Source organism: Paroedura picta, chromosome 1 (genome assembly GCF_049243985.1).
Source record: "Paroedura picta isolate Pp20150507F chromosome 1, Ppicta_v3.0, whole genome shotgun sequence".
Lineage (NCBI taxonomy): Eukaryota > Metazoa > Chordata > Lepidosauria > Squamata > Gekkonidae > Paroedura > Paroedura picta.
The window spans coordinates 90,061,521-90,086,414 of NC_135369.1; the positions used below are offsets into that span (position 1 = coordinate 90,061,521).

The window sequence follows — 24,894 nt, forward strand, 5'->3', positions numbered from 1 at the left end:
GGGGGAGTGGGGGTGTCAATTTTCACAAGGCTACCTCCCTACGGAGAGCCTCTTGTGGCGCAGAGTGATAAGGCAGCCGTCTGACAGCTTTGCCCATGAGGCTGGGAGTTCAATCCCAGCAGCCGGCTCAAGGTTGACTCAGCCTTCCATCCTTCCGAGGTCGGTAAAATGAGTACCCAGCTTGCTAGGGGGTAAACGGTAATGACTGGGGAAGGCACTGGCAAACCACCCCGTATTGAGTCTGCCAAGAAAACGCTAGGGGGCATCACCCCAAGGGTCAGACATGACTCGGTGCTTGCACAGGGGATACCTTTACCTTTACCTTTACCTCCCTACGGAGAGAGGTGGCATTCTGATTGCTGTCCTTGGGAAATTTCTCTATTGCATTCCAGGAACTTGCATTTCCAATCCCCTAGATTCACACAGAATGTTTCCTATGGGTGGTGGTCAGAAAGCGGCAACTGGGAGTTCTAACCTCACTCCTAAAACAATTTTAGGGCTGAGGTGGAGCCAGGTACCAATGGGGAGGGGGACTTCTGAGCTCCAATTAAGATCATTGTATTTTCCTTTTCACATTGATTTGAATATAACATGAAAAGCAACATATTGTTCAAGTACACCAGTCTAAAAGTGAAAAAACTGTAATGTTCAAAATTACTCTGCTGTTCTTCCAATAATACTGTTTTATTGCAATCTACTTCCCCACAGTCCACCTCCATAAAGCAACACACCCTCCCCTTCAGGCCTTCTGTGAAGGAAGCTTCTAATGTCCACTGACTGAGGCGAGGGATGTGTTTCAGTTGGCTGACAGGGAGGCCACAGAAAAGCCCCTTCTCACTTACAATATTGCTGTGGTTGATCTTGCTCCTGGAGGGAACATGTAGCCTAGCCATGTGTGTCTCTTCTCTGCCACTCTCTGAACATCTAAGGCTGTAGGCCTGGGTTGTGGTGCACATGAAACTGGATGCTACTGTGGGAGCTCTTTTGCCTCCTGTTTCATATGTACAACAGCCCTGTGCAGTAGGCCTCAAGTGTTTCATCTCCACAACAACCTGTGTTGGAGGCCTGACATGTTTCTTCTGCACAACATCCCTGTCCACCCCCCAAAGTAGCTGTTTCTGCCTTGACAGCTGATCTTTATAGTATGGAGATGAGCTGTAATTCCAGGAGATATCCAGGCCCCGCCTGAAGATTGGCTACCTGAGTTGAAAATATTCCTTCAAGCTTGGAGGTGGGACCTCCATCCTCCAAAGTAGCATTTCTGCCTGGGAAGCTGATCTTTACAGTCTGGAGATAAGCTGTCATTCAGTTAAATCTCCAGGCCCCACATGGAAGTTGGCAACCCTAGAGTTGGAAATATTCCTTGTGATTTGGGAGTGGGGCCTGAAAAGGGTGCTATGCCTCATAGTCTACTGACTGTCTGCCTGCCCTTGTATGTGTCATGCTGAGGGGCAGCCATCGCCACCACTCTTCCAAGAGCAATGCAGGGGGTGTATATGGCCATGTGCATTCCTTTTGAAGGGACATGCATGAGGGGGGAGAGCTTTCCCCTTCAGCCTAACTGCCTGGAGATGAGCTGTACTTCTGGGGGATCCTCAGATCCCACCTGGATGCTGGCATCCCTAAACTTCAGTGGGGTAAAATGCTAGAGTCCTCCTTCCAAAGTCATTTGCGTGGGGACTTTATAGTCTGAAGCAGTAATTCCAGAAGATCTTCAGGCCCCACCTGGGTGGAAAATATTCCTTGAGGTTTAAAGGTAGAGCCTCCAGAGTAGCGATCCCCAACCTGTGGGCCGCGGACCACATGTGGTCTTTCGACTAATTGGAGGTGAGCTGTGAAGGATGCCTTCTCCCCCCCCCCCCCCGGCCCTTTACAACACACTTTGGGTGTCATTGTCTCCCATCACTCCCAGATGGGACTATCTCGTTGCAGAGAAACAAGCTCAGGGTTCCCATTGATTTGTCATTGTCATGAGTTAAAATTTCCATGAAAATAAAATGTTCCTTATGTTCATTGTTGTGGCGTGTCTGTATCTTATTTTGAAGGGATGTTTAAACATTACCATAGCGATCAGAGAGCGTTAGGGCAGTGGTTGAGTAGAGGAGTAAACTACCCCCCCCCCACAGGGCCTCAGTAAAAAGCGTTGAGTGGTCCCCGGTGAGTGGTTCCCAGCGTTGAGTGGTCCCCGGTGATAAAAAGGTTGGGGACCACTGCTCCAGAGGATATAATGCCTTCACAGCCACCCAATCAGCCACACAGCACTCCCTGGTCTATTTTAGGTCGCAAAAAACATTGCAGAGAGGAGGTAAGGTTGCCAGGTAGATGTAGGTTCATGTTCTGGCATTCCACACTTCCTAGGTGTGCTTGAACCTGACTTGGGTCAGGACTGTTGTGCACAAAGAGACCACCCCATAGGGTTGCCAGCTTCCAAGTGACAATAAAATATTCAAATGGGATTTATATAGAGTTGTCTGTCTTCAGTAATTCTTTTATTCTTATTTCACACAAGTCCCGACGTGTTTCGCCTTACAGCTTTTTCAAGGGACAGTCCCTTGAAAAAAGCTGTAAGGTGAAACGCGTCGGGACTTGTGTGAAATAAGAATAAAAGAATTACTGAAGACAGACAACTCTATATAAGTCCAATTTGGATATTTTATTGCCATATTGTTTTCCCAGTGCGTCTGTATTTTTCTATATTTGTTTCTTCACTAGGACCCACCCCTCCCAGTTCATTATTTTAGCTTCCAAGTGAGGCACTAAACCCACACCAAACCATGAGCTAGCACCAACTGCATTATATCACACAATGGGCTTTACTACTAATATTATTGTTGTTAGTTGTGAAGTCGTGTCCGACCCGTCATGACCCCATGGACAATGATCCTCCAGGCCTTCCTGTCCTCTACCATTCCCCGGAATCCATTTACGTTTGCACCGACTGCTTCAATGACTCCATCCAGCCACCTCATTCTCTGTCGTCCCCTTCTTCTTTTACCCTCAATCGCTCCCAGCATTAGGCTTTTCTCCAGGGAGTCCTTCCTTCTCATGAGGTGGCCAAAGTATTTGAGTTTCATCTTCAGGTGCTGGAGAAGACTTTTGCGAGTCCCTTGGACTGCATGGTGAACAAACTGGTCAGTCCTAGAGATCAGCCCTGACTGCTCTTTAGTAGGCCAGATCCTGAAGATGAAAAATATTATAGTACAAAATAATTAATTTTAATTATCTCACTAGACAGTTGAAAAAATATTCTTGGCCTATGTTTCCCATCTGATATTTAAAAAAATGGGACCCTCAAGTCAGGAGCACCTCAAGCCCATGCCTTGATTCACCTGCAGTGATACTGAAACAGCTTAGCAGTGGTGTGGCACAAGCCCTTAAGTCAACACACAGAGGCACAATTCTTACCTCATGTTAAGGGTTCACATAAATCAGTGGTCCCCAACCTTTCTGAGGCTGGGGACCGGCAGGGCATCGGGCCACGCCCGCGCGGACCACGCCCATGCATCGGGCCGCACCCGCACTGGCCACGCCCACGCATTGGGCCGCACCCGCACGGGCCGCGCATGCGCGATGCGCGGTCTGGCCCTGATTTCCTCTCCCTGCCCTCCCGCAGTAAGAAGCTTCCCAGGCCGCAATCTTGCGGCCTGGCAAGTTTTTTACTGCGGGGGGGGGGGCGGGGAGAGGGAGCCGCGGCCCAGCGCCATGGCCTTCGCGGCCCGGTACCGGGCTGCGGCCCGCAGGTTGAGGACCACTGACATAAATGCTCACTATACGGCAGAAAGGAAGAGCATGCTCCATTCCTTCACTGGCTATTTCAGTGCTATTCCAACTGCATTATGAACTGGGCTGTCACTCTGCATATGTTTCCTTTCTAACAAGAGAATGTAATCATCTACATATAAGCCCCACTTGGCCTATTTGGGAATCCTGTGCACACTTGTTCCCAATAGCACAGAATATGAAAATAAATGGCAGCACTTGCCAGTACAATAGAGGGGTGAGGGGCAAAAACCCACGTGTAATGTAAAAACATCCAAATGAACACACAGTTCAAGTTTGCAGTCTCTTCAGAAACTTGAAATAAGTACGGCTGATGGTTAAAGTAGAGTGTCAAAGCAGGACTACAGCTGAACAGCAAGATGACAGAAGTAATTACTTGGTTCCATCATCAACCAAAAGGTAGACTGGAACCAAGAAATCTTGAGACTGATAGTTCTTCTAAAACGGAACTAACTACTTGCAGTTTTTCAAGGTACTTGTATTAAAAATCATATATTTAAAAAAAACAACAACTGCTGCCCAGTACAGAGGACACTTTTCTTTCTTAGCAAACAGGCTTCTTGTTGCAAAAAGTCATGGGGAATGAATTTTACAAATGCCTGGCAGCCCTCACACCATCTAATACTTTTCCCTAGAAAATTGAAACTCAAAAAGTGGCTAGAAAGTCATAACAGATTGAGACTAATATTAATATATTTGATTTTGCTCAAGAATATTCAAAGATTTATAACAACAACAACCATTTTTATAGCCCACCCTTCCTGGTTGGCTCGGGGCATGTAACAACATTTACATTACTTGATTATTTGCAATTAGACAAAATATTCAATATTTACCCGCGTTCCATGTTTCTATTACTTGTTCATTTATTAAGATTAGAGGCATTAAGTGTGTTTTAAAAGTGTTTTATTTGACAATCTCTGCCCCACAGGCTTACGGTATAAAAAATAAAGAACTAATGGCCAAAGATTCATAATCTTACCACCTTCCAAAGATAGGCACTTATAGCCCCAGACGCTAGATTCTCATTAATGGCATTTTTCATAGCCAAATCTAAACACTCATCAGCAGCAATTATTAACTGAAACAAAATTTAACCAATTCAAAACTAGCAGGTCCTATCAATTCAAAACAAATGATCTTGTTTTTTAAGTAGCAAGTAATATAATAGGAGGTTGAAAATGGTACAGACTCCAAGAGGAGTACTACTTGTCAGCCAGACAGTACTTCCATATATTAGGGTAGCAATCCCGCATACACAAAACCCTATTACCAATTCCAAGAGGGCTTAATATTATTCAAAGAGATCTATGCTGCAGTCAGTTTAATGAAAGCAAAATATCTTCAGAACCTTGTCTACTCTTCCAATACAGAAATACATCTGAAGTGCAAAATAAACATAATTTGCACATACATAAAATGCTGGTGTCTGACCCAAGCTCTTGGCAAGCTGCTTGAATGGCTGCTAGCTATGACTGGATAATGGTGTTTGAGGATGAATCATTCTTCCTCCCTGGTCTTATAAGGATTAAAAAGTGAAAGACTACTGATCAGCTTCAAATGCTGCTGCATGATCCCAGCCATTAGTCTTTGGGCTGTTTCTAGTGCCATGTGTAAATGACCACTCAAATAAATAAACAGAGTAAATAAACTAAGCTGATCTATTTAGAGCAGAGGCCCCCAATGTGGTGCCCAGGGATGCCATGGTACCCACCAAGTTTTTTAAGGAAGTGGGTGAGGTAAGGCAGAGGTTTTGCCGAGTAGTCTGATTGGCTAAGTAGATTTTTTAAATGTTGCTTTTGAAGCTGTCATCACCACTGCACAAGGATCTGCACTGTGTTACTGAAGTTAAGATGTGGCATCCATCCAAATGTGCTCGCAGGCTCCACAAGGTTGGGGAGCCTAGATTTAGAAAGCAAAATACTGAAGAAAAAAATTATATTATCTTACAGAATGTATTTAAAGGCCACAAGGGCCAGCTGCAATCTCTCATACATATGCAAACACATACATGCACACTGAGATTCATAAGGAACAAAACACAGACATGGTTTTAGTGAGTCTTTTGTAATTTTTGTATGTTATTTCTTGGAATACCCTGTGGATGTTTTAATAGAAGTACTGTATTCTTTAAAATTAAGCAAAAGTTTTAAATAAGTATATAAGTTCTCAACCTGGCCAAATCTGCGGATACTTAAATTCAAACATTGTAGCCATGGAAATTCAAACATTGTAGCCAACACTACAAACATGAAAAATGCCCCAGATACGCAGGAAAATGTGAGATCTAACCTGCCCACCAAACAGCAGCACCTGTAGCTTTAAGAAATTAATGCCCTCACTAGCTGTTGCTAGGCAACCACAACGGTATCACCAGCCTTCAAACCTTGATTTCTAACAGTAAAAGGCAGAGGGGGAATGCCCTTTCCAGAATTGCTTTGGTGTTTCAAAGATGATTCACTGAGACCAGGCCCACCAACCACTGGGTGATTATTACCTCTGGACTCACCCAAGCCTGGCTGCTTGCTACTGTTCAACAAAAGCCACTACATGAACATAAGTGTGGTACAGCAGTTAGTGTTTCAGACTGGGAAACCCAGGTTTAAATCCCCATTTGGCCATGAAGTATACTGGGTGACCTTGAACCAATTACACAATCTTAGCCTAACTTATCTCACAGGATTGTTGTTAGGAATGGTGGAGAGAAGATTGATGTAAGCTACTTCAGGTCCCTATTGTGGAGAAAGGCAGAATATAAATGAAGTACATAAAGAAATACAGTTGATGATGAGGCGAACAAGTAGGTGGGTAAGAAAGAGAAAGAAGCAAATAAAGTGACGGTATACCAAAGTGAGGGGAAGAGGAAATACTGTGAGGAGAGGGATACAGGGAAAAGGGAGGTGTGTCCCAGAAATCCTTGCAGGTTTCCTCCTTTTCAACTGTATTCCACCTAGTAATAAGCACCATGCAACTGAGGCACAGACTGCCATGGGAAGGAAGGAAAGCTGAAGACCAAGGGGCAAATGAAGGTAGACTGGCAGGTTGGTGGGAGGGAAAGGATATCATAGAGTATTTCAGGGAAAAGAGAGAAAATAATGGGGGAGAGGAAAATGAAAAACCCTCCACAATTCCTTGCAGGTACCCTCCCTGTTTGGCATTGCAATACTATTAACATTATTTGGTTAAACACTGATGAAGACTTCATTGTTGAAGCATGTTTGTTTAAAGTTTGTACATTTAGTTATTTTACACAATCACAGTATTTGAGATTTTTAGATTTTTTTTTACACATGCATTCTATATTTTTTTGTTTCAGACCAGTTGGCCCTTCTAGTTTTTTCATATCTTGTAAATTAAAAAAAAAATCTTCTTTCTTCAATATTTTTGTTTCTCTGATTTTGGGGTTAATTGCAGGTTTCATTTCCCTTTTTTTACATTATTTGTGCTTATATATTCAAAGCATCCAAATGCTAAGTCAGTTTAACTGCTCCATCACAACATCCAGGAAAAAGCAGGCACGACACTCCATGAATATCTGTAAATTTGATTTAACAAGATGGTTTTTTTTGTAATATACACAGAATTGTGAATTTTGTGCCTTGGAATCCATGTTAGTTCTGTATATGTATGTAATTGGTTTAACAAATGCATTGAGTCAGTTGCATTGATTTTAGTGCAAGCTGCTCTTTCTGAAAAGTGTTAAGTAGAAACACCTGCCAGTTTCTTCTCCTCATGCAGTTTACCTGCTCAGCCGTGTCCAAGAACTGTTTCTTTTTACGATGTCCTTTATACCTTGGTATCTGAGCACAAGAATAAAATAATGGCACAAAAATGAAAATTTAAATGTGGTTTGTATTGCATGAATCTAGATTCAATCAAGTTATATATAAGGAGACAGTGTAGACATATTGTTGAAGCTTTGATTCTCTTTCTGTTTGACCAGCAAAAGAGGTTAGAATATCTTCTTAACAGAAATGAGTAGCATTTAAAAGAAACCACTGTCTTAAACATACACACAACATATATAAAGAGGTGCTGTAGATCGGGGGTCATCAACCCCCGGTCCACGGCCCGATACCGGACCGCCAGCATGCCGGCGACACAAACGCGCATGCACACAGTTGCCACACATGTGCGTATGCGCTTCCTGGTGGTGAAAACATGCATGCGCGGTAACTGCGCACCTACGCGTTTGCGCACAGCTGCCGCGCATGTGCGCGGCATCCGGGCCGGCGGCTCTCCCCTCACCCCTGGAGGCGGTCCCTGACCTCGGAAAGGTTGGGAACCACTATTATAGAGACTTGAGCAGACAAAAAATTTCAGGAAGCCTGATCTACACAATTATCTTGCAAAGTCAATGGATTCCTATTTCATCATATACTTTACAACTCAATCAACTTTGCTGCATATTAGTTGCACTAAGATGACAGCATTCATATTTGACAGTGATACAGTCACCTTGCATATGATTTCAACCCTACAACTTGGATAGTTTTATTCAGGTATATCTGTGAACTGTGAATAGTTTTATTCAGGTATATCTGTGATGTCATTGCAAAGCTATATGAATAGCAAAAACCTTGAAGGATATGGACAATGTCACCTTAAAATGTTCTTAAACTTTATCAGCAAAATCTTACCAGCCACTGGATATTCCAACTACACATTTGTCTTCCACATAGTATTAATATCTGGCCATGGTCAGAGGTACAAGCCAAAGGGCAAGAACCCCATACCAATGAATTAAGCTGATCACTGGGTTAAGAACCTGTGAATGGATTGACTTTGTATTTTCTTATGTTTAGTCTGCTTAATTTTTGTGTATTTAAATAAGATATTGTGTAAACCTCTTTGGGCCCCTATCAGGGGAAAGGCAGGATTATCTTAAAAATGATTTCTAAGGGGAAATCTTGAAGCCATCTAAGATATAGTTATTCTGCTAGCCCATCAACTTCTGCTGATACAGCTATGAATTGTATAAGTGAGGCAGTACAAATATGAAAGTGAACAGCTATGTCGGAATTACATCGTTGACCAATTGTAGAATTATACCTCATGGTTACTAGACAACAACTGGTAATCATTATTCAAAGTAAAAATATTTGTTACCCTATAGCAGTGGTCCCCAGGCCGCGAAGGCCATGGCGCCGGGCCGTGGCTCCCTCTCCCTGCAAGCTTGCGGCCCGGGAAGCTTCTTACTGCGGGAGGGCGGGGAGAGGGAATCAGGGCCGAAATCGCGCATGCCCGGCACTTTTGCGATTTCGCGATGCGCGGGCGGGGCAGTTGCCCTGCCGGTCCCCAGCCTCAGAAAGGTTGGGGACCACTGCCCTATAGCATTATTTGCTTTACTTTCCTAATAAAACACTGCTGTATTTCTCAACTGTGTTTCTCAACAGGATGTGAAATTATTATATAGCTTTCAGCAATACTTAGAGAATCCCTTTCACATGCTAACTCAGGAATATTCAGTTGGATTATTGATCTGAAAGACCCAGGTCAGAAACTCATGCCAGGCCATACCTAACCAGACTATTTCAATAAAACACTCCTATCATTCACTATAAGAAGTCATGACCATAAAGCTAGATGCAAACTGGTTTATGCAGTTTCATGTTAAATGACTTTAGTGCAAATGTCACATTACAATCTCTCACCAGACTGACTGAACATTACCACCAATTGTTTCATTTTTATTGCCAATTTTTCACATTTATTTATTTATTTTTATGTTTGTTTGTTTATTTGTTTATTTATTTATTTATATTTATGGGCCACCCCGCCCGGCAAGCCAGTGTTAACAACATAATAAAGATTACATAGAGTTAAAAACTAACAAGATTATAGCATTAATGAAAACAAAAGGGATTAAAACATTTCTTTAAAATTCTGTTGCCACAATAGTATCTGAGCAACTGCCAATAAATATTCTTCATTTCCAGGGGAGGTTCATCACAGTACGGGACCAACTCAGGATGATACTGATGATTGGTTATTGGCTCAAACCAAAAGCCTTTTTGCAACAGTTCAGCATCTTCTAGCAACCAAATGATCGATTGTATATCCTTTGTTCTGTAAATAAAAGCTTCTTGCAATCTATGGTGATTTCTTCATTAAAATGTGGCCATTTAGCCATAACCCTCCAACATTTGCATGTTGCTGACAACTGATTGCAACATCTCTTACTTCCAGAAACACAAGCAGGAAAACATTACTAGCACTTTGGGAAGTTTAATCATCATTGTGTTCCCAATGAGTTGCAGAGTAGTAAAAATGACATTTATATTACTCGCCATAAATGTTCAGGGCCCTCAAACTGAAGCATAAAAGGAGTGTTGGGCAGTCTTTTCTCTGATTTTTGAATTTTTCAAATGTACTGCCACCTTGCAGTTAATATTTTTACCACAACAAGCAGCTTTTTTCGGAGGGGAGAAATATTTTATAAAGAACTTAAAATCCTTACGTGCTGTACAAAAGTGCAGCTTATTTTGTAATTCTTGCCTGCAGGCTTACAAAGTACTGATCGTATATTAACTAAGATCTTCACGTTCATCTGGATCACATAAAGTTGCTCAGGAAATAAAGGAGGAACAAAATCCACTTTGTCCTCCATAAGTACATAAAGTTTTCTGTGTAATGGTACTCCAGGTAAAATATAGATAACAGAACCATATTCTACAACTTCCAATAACTGAGATTCATTAAAGTCATATCTAGCAGTCAACTGCTATAACTAAAATTATGTCAGCCTCTTCAAAAAGACTAGGGACAATGTCTCTGCAATAGGGTTGTGAGTGTCCTGCATAGGGCAGGGGGTTGGACTAGATGACCCAGGAGGTCCTATTATTCTGACTAGAAAATAAGCCCGCTGTACTCGCAATACAGCGGGCGCTAGCGGGGCTCGGGAGTTTCTCGGGGCAGCTCTCCGGGTGTGCTGGGGCAGGGGCCGGATCCGAGGCCGGGTGTGGGGCAGCTTGTGAGCCGGTGGCGGTTTGTCCTGACCCCCCCCCGCGTCGCGGCCTACCTGGGCGTGTGTGGGCGCCGGAGGAAATGTAGGCAGTGGAACAGGAGGCGAGGACGCTGTAGATGGGCCGGTTGTTTGGCGGAGGGCGGAGCCAGCATCACGGGTGGCGGCAGCGCGGCCTGCGCCTCGGCAAGTGGTCCCCAAGGCGCCTCCGCCGGGCAGGCCGCTGCGTGACGTGGGCCGGGGGCCGAGCGGGTCTGTGTGCGGGCGGGCGCCACCGCCATGTCCTCGTGCAGCAGCGCGGTCCACTCCCGGCCATGCGGGCCGGGGGTGAGGTGTTGTGCAGGCGGCCGCGGCTGGAGGCGGCGCCATGGCTGGCCCGTCCCGGCGCGCGGCGAGGCTGCGACCTACTGTCTAGAAGGCGAGGCAGTTAATGGCGGCGGCCAGCTGCATTTGGGCGCATTCACGGCTCACAATTGCCGCCGGACTGACAACTGGAGGGCCCAATCGGCACAAAGCGCTGCCGATTGGGCCCTCTGATTGTCAGTCCAGGAGAAGGGGCCTATTGGTACCCTTCCTCATCTCAGACAGTGCCCGCCCTCGGGGCCTTTATTGCTTTATTTAAAACGCTCCGCTAGGAGCGGTTAAAGATTCATTCATTTTTAACTTGTACACAATAAAAATGTAATTCGTGAATAAATTAAACATGTTTTAAAATGATTCATAATATAGATCTGTCAGGGAGCCAGCATTTAGCCACAGCCTCTTAACTTGTGCATGCCAGCTGACAAATGATTGCTTTGGGGCAACATTTATAATAGCCCTTGCTTGTAGGAACATGGTCATTTCTCTTCCATGCAATGGGATGTGGCTAGATCTTGCACTCATAAGGCTCAATCTCTTGCGTGACACAGCTGGCAAAAGTCATCTCATCAAATATCTTCTTCCTTTATTCCTACAAAAATAAAGGTAGTTTGCTTTGCTCTCTATCCCTTCTTCAAATATAAAATAGATTACCACTTTTCCCTGTCCACAACACCTTCTTCCCTACCACATGGCAACACTTCCAGGCACATCTTCCAGTTAATAGAAGCATGGTGCCATTGTCTCTAAAATACAGATTCTAGATCAATTGTTTGCTATCCTTACAACATTTTTTCTCTGATTCCTTTCGCTCTGGGCATAAAGATTTCTTGACCAACAGATCCAAGCAGCAAGCATCTGTCTGGCCACTGCTGCAAGAAAATGCTGGATGCAGCAGCCCGGGGCCTGATAAAGATCCCTTCAAGAGATCATATTCAACCTATCCTCCAGCAGCTGTACTGGCTACCAATCATATTCTGGATCAAGCTTAAGGTACTAGCTTTGATCTTCAGGGCTATACGTGGCCCGGGCCCTGTGTATCTAAGGGGCCGTCTTTCTGAATATGTCCCCAGAAGAGCCTTGCGCTCTGCCAAAACAAACAGGCTAGTGGTCCTCAGCCCAAAATAAATTTGCCTGGCCTTGGCCTCATTGCCTGGAATGAGCTCCCAGAAAACACCAGGGCCCTGTCGGATCTCACTAAGCTCTTCAGGACCTGGAAAAAGGAGCTCTTCCACCAGGCCTACAGTCAAGGCCAGTACAATAGTTAACATCTATATTATTAGATTAACCTCCCTCCTGTATTGCACCCCACCAAGGATTTTTGGCTTTTATACTTCTGGCTGAAATGTTAGAATTCTTTTAGAATAGTTATAATGTGATTAAATCGTATTGTGTACATAGTGTCCAATGCCCTGAATCCGCTGCAAGGGAGAGGGTAATTTCAAATTCAAAGAATAGAGACCGATTCAGCTTGTTCAGGCTGTCCCCCCTGCCCTGTTTCCATTATTCCTATTTTAGGTACTAGCAAAGAACCTACATATTCTAAGCCCTTTCGAATCTAACCTTTTATCTAAACATTTGCTGAAACGCATATGTTGCTAATTCATTTAGCACTCAAAGTTCTTCAAGCTAGTTTATTTATGACATAAAGCACATCAAAAGAAGAAAGAAGCTAGTTTACTCTCTGCCTTGGGTACCATGTTAAATTTCCACTAATGAAAATGGAGGACAATTCCTCCTCCCACATCAGACTTGTAACTCACCCTTTATGCTGATCCTAGGAACCCCCTGTCCCCTAGGAGGAGCATTTCAGGCTTCAGTACGTAAGCAAGACCCATTCCAACAGAAATGCCTTTTGCTAGCAGAGATTTATTATAGGATCCAAGCCAACGTGTGGTGTCTTCACACAGGTCAGTAAAAAGAGAAACAAAGGGGTTATACATGAACACACCAAGCCACCAATATTTACATATGTATATTAATAAATAGTTAGTAAAGAAATGCACCTTGCATCCCACCCCAATCCACCAAGCACACATTTAAATAAGCTAGTCTGCTGGGAGGGCGGTATAAAAATCAAATAAATAAAATCAAAGAGAAGCATGAGTTGAAATGCATTCCTGCTCTGTATGTACAAAATCAAATTTGCTGCTGGAGAGCTTAACAAGATTTGATTTAGCCAACACAACAAAAACTTGACACTTATCTTGTTGTAATCCGATGCTCTGGACAGGCAAGATCAAGATCTGCAAACCTCACCTCCTACAACAGAGCTCACTGACCATGTAACTCCGGGAAAATACCAAACTTGTATTACACGCAAATACATAAAGATGAGCACAGCTCATCAAAATCTTGATACTATGCTGACTTTATTCATTTACACATTTCTATGCTGCTTTTCCACCCCAAAGCAGGAAGATCATATTACAAAATTACAACATTAAAAGTAAAGTGCTGATTAAACAATTCAGTAAAACACACACAACACAACCATGGAGAAGGACCAGCAACAGTTAGTGTGAAAACACCAAAACAAAACAAGTCTTCACCTGTTGGCAGAAGACTCCGACAGACAAATCTCCCAGGGAAGGGAGTTCCAAATTTCAGCACCACAGCCAAGAAGACCTTTTCTTGAATTCCTGCCAATCTAAACTCAGATCGCAGCATCACCCAAATCAGGGTCTCCAAAAATGAATAGAGTGAATGTGCAGGGTCATATGGGAGTAAGTGATCCTTCAAGTATGCTAACCAAAAGTCATATAGACTTTCAATGTTCATTACCAGCACCTTTAATTAGGCCTAGAAAGTATAGATGGAACAAGACAAGAGTGATATAATCCCTATGACCCATTCCACTCAACATTCTGGCTGCATCATTCTGTATCAGCTATAGCTATCAGCTGTATAGGTGTACTATAGCAACCTATGTTACCAAGGCTGGCACCAGAGTGGCAAGATTTTTCCTGCTCAGGAAGGGCTGCAGCTGGCTTACTGCCAGGCACCTGGCGGGCTCTTTGCTGTCCTGAGGGACATGGTTGAGGGGCAAGGGAACATTAAGTGGCTGCTGGGGGACCTCAGAGAAACTCTCTGTCCCCCCACAGCCTCTCCTGCTTGCCATCCAGTGGGGGTTGAATGGGGGTTGCCACAGGGACACCCTGAATAGCATGGGTGCCCTACTGGGTAGCACAGCTGGCAGTGAGTGAAGGGCACCAGCACATCCATTCTTGTCCATCATGGGTCAGATGAATTGCATCCAAGGATACTAAAAGAACTTGCAGATGTAATCTCTGAACATTTTTACACTTCTTGGAGAACAGGTGAAATGTCAGATGATAGGAGATGGGTAAATATTTCCCCATTTTCAAGAAAGGGAAAAAGGTGGATCCGGGTAACTATCGACCCATCAGCTTGACATCTGTAGCTGGCAAAATTTTTGAGAAATGACTACCTTGCTGAATCAGGAGAAAGCTGTCGACATAGTTTATCTGGATTTCAGTAAAGCTTTTGATGAGGTTCCATGATATTCTTGTTGACAAGTTGGTAAAATGTGGTATGGATCCTAATTCTGTCAGGTGGATCAATAATTGGTTGACAGATTATATCCAGAGGGTACTCGTTAATGTTTCAGCACCCTCTGGGAAAAGAGTGACAAGTGGAGTACCCCAGGGATCTGTCCTGGGGCCTGCGTTGTTCAACATATTTATAAATGATTTGAATGAGGGATTAAATAGGATACTTATTAAATTTGCAGATGAGGGATAGCAAACACAACAAAAGACAGAATCAGAATACAGGATGATCTTGATAGGCTCGAGAAGTGGGCTAAACTGAATAAAATGAAGTTTAATTGGGACAAATGTAAAGTTCTGCATTTAGGTAGGAAAAACCAAACACACCAATATAGGATGTGGGAGACTTGTCTTGGCAGTAGTATGTGCAAAAAGGATCTAGGAGTCTTAGTAGACCATACATTGAATATGAGTCAGCAGTGTGACTCAGTGGCTAAGAAGGCAAATGGGATTTTGGGCTGTATCAAACGGAGTATTGTGTCCAGATCACGGGAGGTGATGGTATCGCTTTACTCTGGTATGGCTTCGGCCTCACTTGGAGTACTGTGTTCAGTTTTGGGCACCCCAGCTGAAGAGGGATGTAGACAAACTGGATCATGTCCAGAGGAGGGCAACAAAGATGATGAGGGGTTTGGATACCAAGACATATGAAGAAAGGTTGGGAGAGCTTGGTCTGTTTAGCGACTGAGAGAGGATTTGATAACCATCTTCAAGTACTTAAAAGGGTGCCATATAGAGGATGGGGCAGAGTTGTTCTCTCTTATCCCGGAGGGACGGCCCAGAACCAATGTGATGAAATTAATTCAAAAGAAATTCCGTCTGAACATCTGGAAGAAATTCCTGACAGAGCAGTTTCTCAGTGGAACAGGCTTCCTCGGGAGGTGGTGGGTTCTCCATCTTTGGACATTTTTAAACAGAGGCTAGATAGCCATCTGATGGAGAGGCTGATTCTGTGAAGGCTCTAGGGGGTGACAGGTTACAGTGGATGAGCGATAGGGTTGTGAGTGTCCTGCATGGTGCAGGGGGTTGGAATTGATGAGCCACGAGGTCCATTCCAACTCTATTATTCTATGATTCTATGTCCTTTGAGATCCCTGGTTGCTCTGTATGTTCAGTGTCCCTGTGGGTTAAATAGTTGATGCCCCCCTCTCCAATGACAGGTGGCCAGGGCTTCTAATGAGAGATGTTCCTTTTGGGAGTATGTGTGCTGCTGACCCCTGCCAATTACAGATGCTTGATTCAGTCCCCACAACTCATGGCTCCAACTGGCCTTGCCTGCCCTTTCTAACAAGCCACCCCCACCTAGCAAGAATGTGGAGATGTAACACTGCAGCAGAAATGCCATGGATGCAACTGTGGAAGTGTCTGCCTACACTGATGGAGCACCTTTTCTTCCCATTCAGCCACCATAAAACTTTCCCTTTAGGGAGATGACTAACGGTGCCATCACAGTGCAGGTATTAGAAGATTGCTCTGTTCTTACTGCTTAATTACAAGACCAGGGTGCAACTTAACATCTCACCCTGTACCAGGAATTTAGGTATGATACTTGATGCCTCCCTTACTATGGAGTAACAGGTCACAAAAATAGCTCATCTGGCATTTTCCCATCTTTGCCAGGCAAGGCTACTGATGCCCTAACTGTCCTCGGAACATCTTGCCAGTGATCCATGCAATGGTCACCTCCAGGATTGACTTCTGTAACTCGGTCTATGCAGGCCTTCCCTTGTTTTCGACCCAGAAATTGCAGGTGTTGCAAAATGCAGATGCTAGGGTCCTCAGAGCCCATAGCCAGCTGGTCCTGAGGCAGCTACATTGATTGCCAATATGTGGATATAGTTCAAGGTTCTGGTGTTAACTTTTAAGGCCCTTCATGGTCTGGGACCCACATATCTGAGGGACCGCCTATGGACATGTCCCCCATAGGGCATTGTGCTCAGTGGGTATTAAGTTGTTGGTGGTTCACCTGGCCTCTACCCGGGTAAGGGCCTTTTTGGTACTGGCCCCAACCTGGTGGAATGAGCTCCTTGAACTGAGGGCCCTGAAGAAATTCTCGTGGTTCCACAGGGCCTGTAAGATGGAGATCTTCCAACAAGTCTTTGGTTGAGGCCAAAGCATGGAATATCTGGGGCCCTTCAATGCCTAAGAACATACTTAAGAACAACTTGTGTCAGAATGGCTGGCACACTGAGAATCCTGACCTGAAGAGTTTCTTGGGGTTGGGAGGAGGTGAGGCCTGTATTACTTTTTATTCACCACGGGGGTATGCTTGGGCTTTAACATTTTAAATTTTGGGGGTTTGTGACCCACTATGAGATGATCATCAATAGTGGCACATAATAAATCTAAATAATAAACAAACAAGCAAGCAAACAAATACTATTTTTACAAGCAGAGTCATAACAGCAAACCTTCACCCCACCCCAAAAGGGGAGCCTAAAAGTTGCTAGTAAAGTGATAGTGAAAAATAAATTAACAACAGCTGGCAGAAATTTCACCACACACAAAGTAGTTTATCTCTGTTAATGCTTTTATCTCAGGAGTGTTTTAAAACTGCAGCATCATTCTCATTCAATCCATTCCACTTGAATTTTCCAACCATGATTTCTTTAACCTATCCCCAAAAGCCTTACTCTCCCTCATAAAAAGAGGAACTATGGCCATTCTATGAAACCTTCCTAATTACACAGCTCAAATTCACCTCAAATGCTTTTGAGGATAAAATTGACACAACATAGCATTACAGATTTTACCTAAAATGTTATGCCACCTGGCATGATGCTAATACAGCACATTTTCCAAATTCAGATCCACCATGTACAATGGTACACGGGAGCAAGTTTTCAAGTTACATTAAAAATAAACCAACCTAATTACACTACGTTCTAACAAAAAGTTGGATGCTGTGCACAGTTCTAACCTCTAGAACAGTGGTCTCCAACCATTTTCGGGCTGGGGACCGGGGGGGGAGAGAGGGTGGTGCCTGCAAATTAGCAGGCGCTCCCCCCCCCATGGCACAGTACTTGCTGCACCAGGAGTGATCAGCCGCCTCCTGGTGCAGCGAGCGTTGAGCTGCAGGGAGAGAGGCGCTGGCGCCTGCAAATGCCCACCGGCGCCAACGCCCTCCTCCCCCGCAATGTAGCGCTCGCTGTACCGGGAGGCGGCAATCACTCCTGGCTCAGCAATCGCTCCTGGCGCAGTGAGCATGCACTGCAGGGGGGGGGAGAGGCATGCCTGCTGGCGTGCTGCCGCGCCTGCTGGTGCGCCTACTGGCGCACTAGCACCAGCGCCTCCCTCCCCACTGCCTCGGCCCAGTACCGAGGTCTTCGCAGTCCAGTACCGGGCCGTGGCCCAGTGGTTGGGGAACACCACTCTAGTGCATTGTTCTGTGGCTGCTGCTAAGTTACTAAAATATATTTTCCCTACAAAACTAAACAAATGATTCTGAGAGTTTCAAACTGGAAAATTTAAAACACGTTTCTTTCACTAATTATATTATGGTTCATTTTTTTGTAGATTTCACTCACCTTACTTGGCAATGGAGGTAAATTAAGCCTTCCATCTGATGATTTTGGAAGAGAATGTACGATGCCAGATATTATAGGAGCTACCTAAACCAAAGTTTCAGAAAAGAAAAACTGATCTGATTAGAACATGCAACAATTAAGAGTAGATATTAAACCAATGCTTTACAAATATTATTTAATAAACCTTCCAAAGTTTATTCAAAGTGCCTACACTAAGACATATAATTTAATTAGAAACCAAATCAAATGCTGTAAGCAGGTAACTCATGGGATCACATCTATCCTTTCTTGCTTGCTTGCCTGTATTGCTATTGCCTATCCCAACCTGGCTCCAGGGTCAGTAGTGACTTTGGCTTTTGCTCCCACACACAAACACAAAGGTAGCAGCTCCATAGAGACCCATGAAAATATTCATGGGAGAGTCTTTTATTTTCCGCTATTTGTTCTCCCCTTCCTGACCTACCCGACCGTTTTGCCTCCTTACATGTTCTCCTCCCTTGCACTCTGCCTGCCCAATTCCCTCCATGCTGTTCTACAGGGGGATAAGCAACTCCTATTCTCCCATCTCCTCTCCCACCCACCTTAAGTGCCACCATCTCTGTCCATCTCGCTCATTCTGTGGCCATTCTCCCATCCCCATCTTCCACTTGCATAGACAACCTTCCAGGACATAGTAGGGTGTGAGCTATGGATCACTGGCTTTGACAGTTTTATTTCTGATATGTCTTTGTGATCTACAAATGGGTTTGAGAGGTCTGATTGGCTGGTTTGGCAGGGAGTTATCATGTGGCTGTGTGTAGATTCTGTGACACAGTTTACTAATGTAACAGAATTAACTTTTGCTTACATATTCCTACTGTTATGATGGTCAGTTCTTAGTTTGATGAGGAGTGCTTGCACTCGAAAGCTCATGCCTTGAATAAATCTTTGTTGGTCTTAAAGCTGCTACTGGACTCTGATTTTATTATTGCATAGACAATGTTCCTTTGTTTGGGGTGATTCCCCCTCCCCAATTTTTTTTACTTCCCAGATTTTTCTGCAAACCTCAGCGTTACCTTAGATTGTTAAAATATCTCTTCTGGCTCCAATCTACAGATTTAAATATAGATATATTGATGTACTTTACAATCCTTACTTCTCCACTATTGGAAGCTTCTTTCTTCTGCTGACATCTTCTCACAACTTCCAGTAATAAGGGCCCATCTACTGTACCTTCAGCTTCAATTATTCCCAAATCTTGAGCTAAACATTCTCGAGCCTCAAGCCCATTTAACTGCAAAAAAGAATCATAAGCAGCAATACTTCAAGCCATCAATGCGTTACACAAACTTTTATTAATTTCTTTGTAAAAGGCTTAGTAACAGATCATCTGCAGTACCAGGAAGAATGACAAAAATTCTATTTCCTACCTATCTATGCAGAAAATCATGTGACTTATTTCTCCAAATTACAGTTATTATAGGTCTTTATATTTTATAATAATTGGATTGTTGTCAATTTCTACTGAAAACTGGGTTGTTATCAATTTCTATTTAATTGTTTTAAAACTCCATTATAAATACAAAAAAGTTCTCAAGCCTTAGCAATCTGAGCACTCCCGTTTTGATTAGATTTTGTTCTCAAACCTTCAAGCTCTCCATGTCTCATAGAGATCTCTATCAAAATAGAGATGAGATATCGAGTCCCTTCGGGCTCCCTTGTGGAGTCCCTCAGGGTTTGGTGCTCTCTTCAACATCTTTATGCGCCTACTGGCCAAGCGGGTGAGGAGTTACGGCTTGGGTTGTCCTCAATATGCAGATGACACCCAGCTGTATCTCCTGGACGGCCACCCGGACTCTCCCCCGGATCCATTTGCCAGATGTTTGGAAGCCGTGGCTGGGTGGCTCGAGCAGAGCCGCTTGAAACTCAACCCTGCCAAGACGGAGGCCCTGTGGTTTGGTGGGAGGGGGCAGCTCAGGAAGCGCGTCTACCCACCTTGGCCGGGACGCAACTTGTCATCGCATCCCAAGCCAGGAACTTGGGAGTGACCTTAGATGCCTCGTTAACCTTGGAGGCTCAGGTCAATAAGGTAGCGGGCCAGGCATTTTACCATCTTCACCAGGCTTAGCTACTAGCACCCTACCTGTCCCCTGATCACCTAGCCACAGTGATCCATGCAACAGTCACCTCCAAAATAGATTTCTGTAACTTGCTCTACTAGGGCCTACCCTTGCGTCTGATCCGGAAATTACAGCTGGTGCAAAATGCAGCTGCTAGGGTCCTCACAGGGACATCCTGGAGAGCCAACATCCAGCCTGTGCTGAGGCAGCTGCATTGGCTACCGATTGCTGCCTGGATCAGATTTAAGGTTTTGGTTTTAACCTTCAAGGCCCTCCGCGGTCTGGGACCCACATACTTGAGGTACTGCCTGGTGCCCTATACCCCCCGCAGGGCCTTGCGCTCTGCAGATAGAAACCTGATGGTCTTACCTGGTCCCCGGGAGGCGCTCCGGGCCTTGGCCAGGGCCAGGGCCTTTACGGTCCTGGCCCCCACTTGGTGGAATAAGCTCCCGGAAGAGATGCGGGCCCTGCGGGATTTACCAGCTTTCCGAAGGGCCTGCAAAACGGAGCTCTTCCGCCAGGTTTATGGTTGAGGCCGGCACCTCGATAGTAGATCGGACCCCACCCAGGGTCATTGGCAGTGATTTGTTTATTCCTCCTCGCGATATGTGTTGGGTTGTAGTGCTGCTGACTCTTGGATTGGTTGGGTTAGGTTGGGGTTGTTGGTTTTAGATGGATTTTATTGCATTAGAGGTTTTTAAGGGGGTTTTATTGACTGTGACTTGCCACGAGCCTCGAGGGAGTGGCAGGATATAAATCCAATTAATAATAACAACAACAACAACAACAACTATATCAGCTACACAGTGTGTTATACCACTGAATTACGATCCATCCACAAATATTAAAAGCATTTGGTTTTCAGCAAACTGCACTTATTAGATGCCCTGTGAAAAGCAAAAAGAAGGTATCCCCACAATGTTGTTGTTGTTGTTGTTGTTAGGTGCAAAGTCATGTCCAACCCATCGCGACCCCATGGACAATGATCCTCCAGGCCTTCCTGTCCTCTACCATTCCCCGGAGTCCATTTAAGTCTGCACCTACTGCTTCAGTGACTCCATCCAGCCACCTCATTCTCTGTCATCCCCTTCTTCTTTTGCCCTCGATCGCTCCCAGCATTAGGCTCTTCTCCAGGGAGTCCTTCCTTCTCATGAGGTGGCCAAAGTATGTGAGTTTCATCTTCAGGATCTGGCCTTCTAAGGAGCAGTCAGGGCTGATCTCCTCTAGGACTGACCGGTTTGTTCGCCTTGCAATCCAAGGGACTTGCAAGAGTCTTCTCCAGCACCTGAAGATGAAACTCAAATACTTTGGCCACCTCATGAGAAGGAAGGACTCCCTGGACTCCCCATCTATTTGCCAGGAATTGAGAGGGCTGGATGCCATGATCTTTGTTTTCTTGATGTTGAGTTTCAAGCCAACTTTTGCACTTTCCTCCTTCACCTGCATCAACAGGCTCTTTAGTTCCTCTTCACTTTCTGCCATTAGAGTGGTATCATCTGCATATCTGAGGTTGTTGATATTTCTCCCTGCAATCTTGATCCCAATTTGTGACTTATCTAACCCCGCCTTTCTCATGATGTGCTCCACATATAAGTTAAATAGGCAAGGCGACAGTATACAGCCTTGCCAAACTCCTTTCTCAATTTTGAACCAATCAGTGATTCCATGCCCAGTTCTCACTGTTGCTTCTTGACCTGCATATAGGTTTCTCAAGAGACAGATGCTCTGGTATTCCCCTCTCTTTAAGAATTTGTCACAATTTGTTGTGCTCCACACAATCAAAGGCTTTAGCATAGTCAATGAAGCAGAAGTAGATGTTTTTCTGGTACTCCCTAGCTTTCTCCATGATCCAGCGTATGTTGGCAATTTGATCTCTAGTTCCTCTGCCTCTTCGAAATCCTGCCTGTACATCTGGAAGTTCTTGGTCCACATATTGCTGGAGCCTAGCTTGTACGATTTTGAGCATAACTTTGCTAGCATGAGAAATGAGTGCAATGGTGCGGTAGTTTGAACATTCTTTGGCATTGCCCTTCTTTGGGATTGGAATGTAAACTGACCTTTTCCAATCCTGTGGCCATTGTTGAGCTTTCCAAATTTGCTGGCATATTGAGTGTAGCACTTTTACTGCACCGTCTTTTAAGATTTTGAATAGTTCAACTGGAATGCTATCACCACCACTAGCTTTATTGTTGCTCAGACTTCCTAAGGCCTATTTGACTTCACATTCTTGAATGTCTAACTCCAGGTCAGTAACTACCCCATCATGGTAATCAGGGATGTTAAGCTCACTCTTGTATAGCTGTATAATTTCGCCACCTTTTTTTAATCTCTTCTGCTTCTGTGAGGTCCCTACCATTTTGGTCTTTTATCATACCCATTTTTGCATGAAATGTTCTCTTCATATCTCCAATTTTCTTGAAAAGATCTCTGGTCCTCCCTATTCTATTGTTTTCTTCAATTTGTTTGCACTGTTCATTTAAGAAGGCATTCTAGCAATTCTCTGGAATTCAGCGTTGAGTTGGGTGTATCTTTCTCTTTTTCCCTTGCCTTTCACTTCCCTTCTCTCCTCAGCTATTTGTAATGCTTCCTCAGACAGCCATTTTGCTTTCTTGCATTTCTTTTTCTTTGGGATGATTTTAGTTGCTACCTCTTGTTCAATGTTGCGATCCTCCGTCCATAGTTTTTCAGGCACTCTGTCTATCAGATCTAATTCTTTAAATTTGTTTGTCACTTCTACTGTATATTCGTCAGGGATATGATTTAGTTCATACCTGACTGGCCTAGTGCTTTTCCCTACTTTCTTCAATTTAAGCCTAAATTTTGCAACAAAAAGCTGATAATCTGAACCACAATCAGCTCCTGGTCTTGTTTTTACTGACTGTATAGAACTTCTCCATCTTTGGCTGCAGAGCACAGTCAATCTGATTTCTGTGTTGACCGTCTGGTGATGTCCATGTGTAGAGTCGTCTCTTGGGTTGTTGGAAAAGAGTGTTTGCTATCACCATTGTATTCTCTTGGCAAAATTCTACCAGCCTGTGCCCTGCTTCATTTTGTAATCCCCACAATACATACCTTAAAATTCTTAGTAATAGCTTCTGCCACTGTGGCACATTTGATATCACGTCACTCACTGAAACACTGTACATAAAGCACTGTGGATGTGAATACAAATGTATTCCATAATTTATTGACACTGAATAAACCCAAAGCAAATTATTTAATTGCTAGAGATTCTATTAAATCAGGCCTTCTCAACAAGAGTTTCATGAAATTCTGGGATTTCTTGGGTTTCCTATGTGAGTGGGAGCTTAATTTAATTTAAAAAAAAATATATATATATATATATATATTTTAAATTTGCTAAACATTTATCGGGTGATATGGCCATATACAGTCTTGTCGACCCCCCCCTCCCAAAATGGCCAATGATGGACCTGGAGAGGGTGATAAGGGAAGAGGTCCCAGGGGAATATGTACACAGCTATGCTTCCCAACCATATTCTGCACAACTGTGCCACTTCTGGGGTTTCTTGAGCCTGAAGAATGTTTTAGGGGTTTCTCAATGGTAAGAAATGTTGAGAAAGGCTGTATGAAACCAATATCGGATTTGATTACAATGTTCAAACAAAAATGAAATAGACTTACTGTACTTGATTCAGGCTGAAAGACAGCCAAAGTAAAATCAAGATTGAAAAACTGAAGGAATTCAGTTACAAGGCCCGCCACTAATTGACCTGGAAAAAGAAATGCACAATGTTAAACATCCCTATACCACATATTATGTAGAAAAGTTGGATAGCAGAATTTAATCAACTAAATAAATTTTGGTTAAAAGGGAAGTTTATACAAGTGTTTTATTCATTTATTTAGATTAGATTTTTATCTCACCCATCTCCCAGAATAGGGCTCAGGGTGAATAACAACAGTACAGCAACAATAATAAAAACATATAATTTCAATAAAATCAAACTAAAGCACAGTACACAGCTTTGGGCATAAAAAACTCTATTGTATTGTTGGTAAAGTTCACCTAAATTACATCAGTGAAATGCCTGGCGGAATAATCCTGTATTACTTGAGCTGCAGAATGCAGACCAGTCCCACAGGGCAAGTCTCCTAAGACAAAACATTCCACAAGGTCAAGAACATGATGGAAAAGGCCCTTGCCTTTGTTGCATTCAAGCATGTGAAAGAGTGTGCAGCTGAATGAATACATCATGGTGGGTCATAACAGGAGAGGCAAACTTTTAGTTATGATGATCCCAGTTCATTTAGGGTTTAAAGTTAAAACCAACACCTTGAAGCAACTGAAAACCAGTGCAGCTACTACAAAATAGGTTGGGTGTGCACAAGCCACAATGAATCAGTTAACAGCCTGGCAGCTGCATTCTGAACAACCTGAAATTTCTCAAGCGACTTCAAGGGCAGCCATGCATACAGTGAATAGCAGTAATCTAGTTTGGATGAATCATTGTCGCGTCATTGGTAAGATCAGACCTGGTTAAGTAAGGGGACACTTTACCTGTCCGAGGTAAGTGATGCACCCAACCATATCTCCCAAAGTCTTCACCAAGTCCACTGGAATAAGATGC

General features: G+C 43.8%; 1 protein-coding gene across 3 annotated transcripts in view; it reads right to left on the bottom strand.

Moving 5' to 3' along the window:
• The window catches only part of CEP43 (centrosomal protein 43), a 41,856-nt gene that overhangs the window by 6,856 nt on the left and 10,106 nt on the right, over positions 1-24,894 (bottom strand). For 2 of the 3 annotated variants that reach the window (XM_077347724.1, XM_077347733.1), the window contains exons 4-7: positions 23,948-24,036; positions 19,339-19,476; positions 18,204-18,287; positions 7,524-7,580 (exon numbers count right to left, since the gene is read on the bottom strand). In XM_077347724.1, coding sequence (XP_077203839.1) covers positions 7,524-7,580; positions 18,204-18,287; positions 19,339-19,476; positions 23,948-24,036 — 368 coding nt within the window. The remainder of the gene's footprint in view (positions 1-7,523; positions 7,581-18,203; positions 18,288-19,338; positions 19,477-23,947; positions 24,037-24,894) is intronic. The other variant, XM_077347741.1, reaches the window with a different exon arrangement.